At 51.3% G+C, this 7,482-nt stretch overlaps 3 protein-coding genes and 1 pseudogene across 3 annotated transcripts, besides 3 other annotated features; 3 read left to right on the top strand and 1 right to left on the bottom strand.

The window, feature by feature from the left end:
* Positions 1 to 318: 318 nt before the first annotated feature.
* Positions 319 to 338: a microsatellite.
* Positions 339 to 893: 555 nt separating this feature from the next.
* Positions 894 to 1,229, bottom strand: TraAM80_09475 (large subunit ribosomal protein L37Ae; annotated as a pseudogene).
* Positions 1,230 to 1,619: 390 nt separating this feature from the next.
* TraAM80_09474 (uncharacterized protein) lies at positions 1,620 to 3,065 on the top strand (the record flags this gene model as incomplete). Its single annotated transcript, XM_029386154.1, has 1 exon — positions 1,620 to 3,065. The coding sequence occupies one exon, from the start codon at positions 1,620 to 1,622 to the stop codon at positions 3,063 to 3,065; it is 1,446 nt and encodes a 481-aa protein (XP_029233982.1).
* A 154-nt stretch (positions 3,066 to 3,219) lies between these two features.
* Positions 3,220 to 3,241: a microsatellite.
* Positions 3,242 to 3,410: 169 nt separating this feature from the next.
* On the top strand, positions 3,411 to 5,561 carry TraAM80_09473 (uncharacterized protein; the record flags this gene model as incomplete). The annotated part of the gene is made up of 1 exon (XM_029386153.1): positions 3,411 to 5,561. The coding sequence occupies one exon, from the start codon at positions 3,411 to 3,413 to the stop codon at positions 5,559 to 5,561; it is 2,151 nt and encodes a 716-aa protein (XP_029233981.1).
* A 350-nt stretch (positions 5,562 to 5,911) lies between these two features.
* TraAM80_09472 (T-lymphocyte triggering factor) lies at positions 5,912 to 7,276 on the top strand (the record flags this gene model as incomplete). The annotated part of the gene is made up of 1 exon (XM_029386152.1): positions 5,912 to 7,276. One exon carries the CDS (start codon positions 5,912 to 5,914, stop codon positions 7,274 to 7,276), a length of 1,365 nt encoding a protein of 454 aa, XP_029233980.1.
* Positions 7,277 to 7,439: 163 nt separating this feature from the next.
* Positions 7,440 to 7,482: a microsatellite.

Below are 7,482 nucleotides of genomic sequence, written 5' to 3'. Positions count from 1 at the left end.
CCTCCCGTCCACCCCTTCACTGCCACCCACGCGGAGGGGGCGGCGTCTGTGGGGCTCTAAGCACTACCACCTCGCACGGGTATTCCGGCCTCTGTAATTACACTGTGATATTTTTTTTTATTATTCGACACATGTTAAGAATAAAAAATAAACAAAAGCAGTTGTCCACGCGCATGTTGGATGAAGTTTCTTTGATGTAGAGTGTGTTGAGCAAATTGAACCAGGCTGTGAATGTTTCGTTGTTTTTGAGTTCTCTCTACAGGAAAGAGTGATGATGTGTCGTCCAGGAAACCTTTTTTAATGGAAGCGATTGCGGTTTTATTATTATTATTATTATTGCTCATTACATTTCATTTCTCTATAGTGACGAGTGTTACTGGTAGTGTTTTTTTTTCCGTTCCTGCTCTTTTGCATGTGTGAACTTGCGTCATTGCAGTTTGCTTGTCTTGTGGAGTTGCGTTGCTGCGTGTGGGTCTGCTTGCTTGTGTGCACGTGTGTGAGTGGATACTTCAGCGTCTGGGCAGTGCTGCAGATGAGTGGTGAGGTTGCCCTTCTCCACACCCGCCCGTATTGGGTAGTATACCTTGTGTAGTGTGCGCGGCCCATCGCTGAGGGAGGAGATACCTGTGGCGCGACAATAACACAAGAAGTTGGGGGTCCTCTGGTTTCATTATGCTTGCTGTTTTTCTTGTTCTTTCTCTCTCTTCCTTTGTGGATGCACGCCGCCACATATTCTTGTTGCACTGCTGTTTTTTTATGTACTTCTTTTCTGTGTTTTTGTCTTTCTGGGCTGCATCCTCTTGCTGGCCGTGCACTTACACCCAACGCACAAACACATATTCACACAATACCGTTAGGAGCCAACTTGAGGGGTCGACTGCACAGACAGAGTGATGGCAAAGCGTACCGTCAAGATGGGCGTCATGGGACGCTATGGAGCCCGCTATGGCGCCAACCCACGTAAGCGCGCCAAGAAGCTTGAGGTGTCGCAGCACGCGAAGCACTTCTGCTCCTTCTGCGGTAAGTTTGCCTTTCGCCGTAAGGCTGTGGGCATTTGGCGCTGCGACGGCTGCAGCAAGACCATGGCGGGGGGCGCATACACGTTGAGCACACCGAACAACAGCACTGTTCGCTCCACGGTTCGTCGCCTTCGTGAGCTCAAGTAAAGAGCACGGCGCTGTGCATTTTGTTTGATTTGGTCTTGGGTGTGACCCTCTCGCATGTACTCTGGGTAACGCCTCGACTATATGCTTTGGGGAAAGGCTTCATTTGGCATTCTTTGTTTTTGTTTTTTTTAAGTTTATTTTTTGTTGCTGGTTTTACTGTTTTTTTTTATGAAGGGGCTGTGGGGCCTGTGTGCAGGGGCATGGGCCCATACCCATGCTGCTCTGCCGCAGCCTCCCGCATCCTCTTCTCCACTGGGGCGAGTTTGTCAACGACGATAGGCATGCCTTGCTATTATTATTATTTTCTTTTTTTTTCTTTGTGGGCTTTCTCGTCATTTTCTTTGCACGCACACGTATGTGCACGTGAGAGCGAAGAGGGGCAATAACTACAGGGGAAAAACCAAGCGGGGAGACAAGGCCTTCTGCGATTATTTTTTATCTTGTGTGCCACCAATGGAGCTTATTCTCGACGCATTTGACGCGTCGGCCTCTACCCTCAGGGCCCAGTACGAGCGGCTGCGGCAGTTGAAGGAAGAGGGTGAGGATCGTGACGTCAAGATGGATGCCTTTCGTGCACTGCATGATTCTTTTTTGTCACATACAGAAAAGATGACGCGCGAGTTGGATGCTCTTCAGAGCGACGAGGAGCGGGAGGCCGACGACATTGAGGAGGAGGTGGCCGAGCTGGAGGCGGAGCTGCTGATGCTCACTGAAATGGCAGAAGGCCGTGACGCCGGTGGACGCGCTCTTCCTCCTCCAGCGTATGCGTCTGTAGAAGTATACACAGCCTTCGCGATGCACCTGGGTGACTTTGTGGCGAGGCTGACGACCCTGCGGGATGCCCTGCGGGGCCTACTCTCGCACCCCCATCCGTTGGAGGCAGGTGGTTCTTCTCTCATCACATGGTGTGGTGTTATGAACAGAAACGCGTGGGCAGAGAAGGAATGTGAACTTGACTCAGCCTGGAGGGACTTGGAGGGCAAAGCTGGGGCTCTCGGCGCGACGTCGCAGGACGCTTTTATGAGTGGTGCGCGGGGTCTCCTTGACGAGGTGTTGGCTTTAGGAAAGCGTGCCGTTGGCCTGGTAGTGAATCTGCAGCGGTCTCAGGAAAGGAGGGAGAAAGCGGTGAGTCAGATGGAAGGGCATCAGCGTCGCCTCGTCGTTTGGTGCCGCCAGCAGCAGGTAAACCTTGACGTTCTACGTGATCCGTGTCACATTAAAGAGTTCTGCACGTCGCTTCTGGAACACTACAAAACCATGTCGACTAATTATAGAGTTTTGTTGGAGTCAGCGGAGCCTGTTTTGGAGAGCGAGGCAGTGCAAGAGAGACTGCTGGAGGCAAATGAGACTTGGGTGCATTTGCAGGTTAACGCTCTTGAGAGACTGCGACATACACTGTTTGAAGTGTATGCGGAGACTCTATTAGAAGAAAATGTGGAGGAACACAGAAGTTTTGGTTCGCAGGTGGGTCCTTTTCTCGAGGAGCTGCATAATTCCCTCGTGGCCACACGTGACACGGCATCCCCCCTGCATGAGCGTTGTGCGCAGCTCATAGAGGAGTGTCTGTCATTGCAAAAATTACTGCCAGAGCATGACGAGTTATGTAAAAATCTTCTTGGCTTTGGGGATCGCGTGCGAATGATGCGGGAGGCGTATGCGTGTTTTCGGGCCGCAGCACTTTCCCGGGTGACGTATTTGTCGTCGTCCGCTGAGGTGTTGGCGGAGGCGGCGCGCCGCAAGGAGGAATTCGAAGGTTGCGTAGAAGAACTAAAAATGTGGACAGATAATAAAGCACGAACCGATACCTGGCGTGATGTCCGGGAAAAGGTGCGTGACATTAGGGCACTGTTGGAACGAGAACATCAATTTATAGATCAGGACCGAAAGAAAGAGGAATAAAAAAAAAAGGTGGGGGTGGGGGGGGTGCAGAAAAACAGAAACAACAGATGAATGCAGTTTGACTGGGGAGGCAACAACTCACATGGTGCTACAGACCGTTCTCCACACCATTCTTCTGCCTTACTGATGAAGAAGGCCGTTCTTGTTCTGCTTGTATACAAATATATATATATATAATTAGATGCTGTACCCCATTTAGATGAATTCTACCATGGATGCTGATATACAATGAATCTTTGCACACGGATTATTGTCACAGTCGCACCTTTTTCCCTTTTTTTTTGTATGTGTTTTTTTTTCCAGTTATTCCTTTGTGGTGCTTGTGTGGGTGGTGAACACAACATTATGCCCGTTGGGGCACCAACGCCCCCTTCCAACACCACTAACGGTGATGAATCATACTGTTCCTCCGCTGCTGATGACAATGCACCAGCGCAGCGTGTGCGACTGCAGTGTGAAGAGGAATTTGCCCTGCGGCTATGGGCGGCGCGTGTTCGGTATCTGGAAAGGGGGGAGCTGAAAGAGGAGGTGGAGAAACATATGCCCCATGGCCCTGCACTTCCACCTGGTTGGTACCTCAACGTAAACGATCCTGTTCTACTCACATATGATCCATATTTTAGGTCTCATGCGACCGTGGCTGACGCGATGTCTGCGCCAATCTTTAACACAAAAGAAGGACGATACTACGCTGACAGCGCACTGCCGCTTTGCCGAGTGGAAGCGCACTCGCTCAAGTCGTACCCTCCTGCTGGAGGACAGGGTTTGACGGGGGAGAGCAAAAGGACTTTAGGGAGCGTTTGTCCATGCTGCAGCAGCAACGTTGTGGCAACGCGCTGCATTAAAGCGGGAGAGATTATTGCTATGGATGTCTCGGAGTTGCGGGTTGTGGAAGACGCGCTTGTGTGGCGTTTCTTTCCCAATTCCGCGGCTTTCTGTAGGGAACAAAAATGTGAGAAGAGTGGCAAGGCAGGGAATGGCTATACACAGGGGAATAGCAGCAGAAGTGCTCTTCAAGCCTCGTCCCCCAGACTCGTGGCTGCCGCACGTCAGATCATACTTCATGCCTACGCCATAGGAAGCGGCGCCTCAGCTCTTGTGGAGACCGGTTTTTCCCAGTTGCTTGCATCCTTGTTGCTGTCTTGTGGTGACATGGAGCTGCTTCCGAGAGGGAACGAAATAAGAAAGGCTCTCACAGGCTTGCAGACAAGCAGTAAATTCCATGCTATTAATACATTGAAGCCAAGTACACTACTGCACCAATCACAGCGTGCGGAGTCTCTCGTTGAGAGCTGGTGTTTTGCTCCGGTGGAGTCCGACCCTCGACTAACTGTGTTGCGTGGTGTTGCGTTGCTGCTACTTCGGTGTATTCCACCGGTATTGCTCTTGTGTGCCCGGAAGGATCCGACTGCGGCAGGGGGGTGTCTTTCACAGGTGCATGCCAACAAGTTCGTGTTACCGCACTACGGATTTATTCGTAGAATGGGACTGCATAAACCAGACCGTCTGGCGCGTTTACTGTTGTTTTTTTTGCGGAATGCAGTTTCCATTCAAGTTCCTGACCTTCCCAAATGCAGTGGTTTGTTTCCATTTCTTCGACGTGTTTCACATGAGTGTCGACCAAATAGTTTTGTGATGTTTCTGGACTCACCTGCCTCGCATGTTTGCGGCAAGGCGGGTTTTTTTGACTATAATACTACCGGCGCGCATTCCGATAAGGAGAAGAGGGCGGAAGCACCCTTACCATGGGGGTTTCCGTGTTCGGAGCGGGTCTTTCTTCCATCTGTCGCAGTTCTTGTGGCATGCCGTGACATTGATCGCGGGGAACATATTTCTCGCAGCTTTTTTGATTCAGTCTTCATGACGCAGCCACAACGATCGAAACTCACACGGCAGCTCTTTGGGGTGGCGTGTAGTTGCCGGTGGTGCGTGGATGGGCCTGATGTAGCGCGTGCCTTTCGATGCCCGCAATGCCCCCGTAACTGTGGTGTTATTTGCCCCGTTGGAGATGGCAGCCGCCTCAAGGAGTGGGTTTGCCTGCAGTGTGGATATCGTCCTGACGTAAGTGAGGTTCACCGTTGCCTTGACGAAGAGCAGGAGTTGACGGCCGTTAAGGCGGATAAGATGAGTGGCTTGGTGCGTCTATTGCAGGCGAAGAACGTGCACTACAGTCATGCCATCGTTTTTCGTAAGATAGATGTGTGGTGTCAAAAGGCGTGGCAGGAGCAAGATGCGTCGATGTGTCTAGAGTACCTGGATCTTATGCAGAAAAGTGTCCATCGTGTACTGGACCCGTGTGACCCGCAAATGGCACAGGTGCATGAATTTGCCTCCCAAGTCAATCATGCGCTGGGCTCCGCGCACACCGCACGCTACGAGTACTTTATTGCGCTACAGATTCGCCTGCGTGCTGGTATGCGCTACGCACATTGGACCCGTAAAACATGGTTCATGGCGGCTTACAAGCCACTGGATGAGTTTTTGGATAGCGTCTGAGGCCATACAATAACGAAGTGCTACACACAAAGAAACAGTAAAAGGTAGGGTAACTCAATGAACGAAAACGGTGGTGGTGGTTGTGGTTATGTGTGAGAGTGATGGCTCGAGTACGCATGGAAACGAAGGACTGTGGAGAAAAGTATTATTATCGTTGCTTCTTTTTTTTTTTGTCCTAAAGACATGTGTACATGGTGGTATGTGCAATAGCCTTACCGGGAGTGAGTCGTCGGTGGGTTCTGACAAAAGTATAGAGAGAAAAATACCGTGTGCGTGGTGCTGTAACCGTCTGAGGGTCATTGTATCATACTTTTTTTTTTTTGTTGCAGCGTCTTTAGTGTCGCGTAGACATGCCACCGAAGGCAGGTCGTGCAGGCGCGCGCAGGGCGGAGAAGGCACCGTCCCCGTGTGACCCCATTGCCGAGCTCAGAAGCATGGAGTCCATCCACGATGCCCTGGTAAAGGCACAGGAGCTTCGGAATTACTTTCAGGTGGAGCGTGACAAAGTAAATGAGTTTTGGTCAGTGGCGAAGAAAGATGTGGACAACGTTCGCCACGCCCTTCTCAACGCCGATGCGGAGCTTGAGGAGATGACGCGTGCGCACCAGGTGGAGATGAAGGTGTACAAGCAGAAGGTGCGGCACTTATTGTATGAACACAAAATGAGGGTGAAGCTGTGCAAGGAGGAGAGTGACCGTCTGCTGCGGGAGGCGGAGGAGCGGCACCTGAAGCGGATGGGCGACATCCGAGCCCAGCTGCAGCAGCGCGACCGCAAGTTTGAGGCGGCGGCGGAGGGTCATGAGATGAAGATCGATGAGCAACGCGACTCCCATAACTACATGCTGGCCGTCACGAAGAAGCAGAAACATGAGAAGTATTTAGCGCGCCAGCAGGCAGTCTATGAAGCGAAGCTTAAGGCCTTGCAGGACGAATTGGAGTTGCGACGCCGGGCGGAGATTCACGAAATCGAGGAGCGCAAGAATGATCACATCAATGCCCTGATCAAGCAACACGAGACGAAGTTTCATGAGATGAAGGACTACTACAACCAGATCACGACCAACAACCTAGAGATCATTCAATCCCTCAAGGAGGAGATTTCTCAAATGAAGAAAAACGACGAAAATAACGAGACGCTCATGTATGATATTGATCGCGAGAATCAGAACTTAGTGGCCCCACTGGAAGAGGCGCAGAGAGAGGTGGCAGAGCTGCATCAGAGACGGAAGCAGTACGAGCAGGACAAGCGCAGCCTTGGCACAACCCGGGCAAAGCTTCGCTCTCTGCGGGAGGAAATTTGGCGCTTGCGCAAGGAACACACTGCTCTCGAGGAGCGTTACGCCAACGTCCACGAGGAGCGGGAAGAACTTAAGGCAAAGTTTGAATCTGCGCTCCGGCAGGCGATGGAGGTTGTGGAGGAACGGAATGAGGTATTGCAGCAGAAATTGATCGAGTTCCATGCACTTGTTGAGGAGCGGGACGCTCAGCTTGATGGTGTGCTTCAGGCGATGAATCTTGAGCCCACCGCCCTTGAACTCATTGCCTCCGAGGTGGACCGTACGTTAAGTCAGAAGAATCAGATGATTAAAGATCTTCACTTTGAGCTGAAGAAGGAGGAGGGGGAGTTCAGCGCGGCGCTTATTGAGATGGAGAGGCGCAGTCAAGCAGTAAATATTTCGCCACTTTCCCGGGAACAATTTCTTTCGCCAAAATGAGCCTGGGTGAACACGTCCATGCCTCTGCCTTATTGTTTTTTTTTGTGTCCTACGAGGCATGAGAAGGGGAGAAAAAGGAGGCGCTGCAAAACGAATGGACCAATGGAATGTACATTTTGTCCCAACATTTGTTGCTGGAGGAGATTCTACAGAAGTAAGGGAAAGAGAGAGAGAGAGAGAGAGAGAGAGAGAGAGAGAGAGAGAGA

Source organism: Trypanosoma rangeli, assembly GCF_003719475.1.
Source record: "Trypanosoma rangeli strain AM80 chromosome Unknown Tra_15.4_contig_00591, whole genome shotgun sequence".
Lineage (NCBI taxonomy): Eukaryota > Euglenozoa > Kinetoplastea > Trypanosomatida > Trypanosomatidae > Trypanosoma > Trypanosoma rangeli.
The sequence above is the reverse complement of the archived record's forward strand: the minus strand, read 5'-3'. Positions and strand labels throughout refer to the sequence as shown.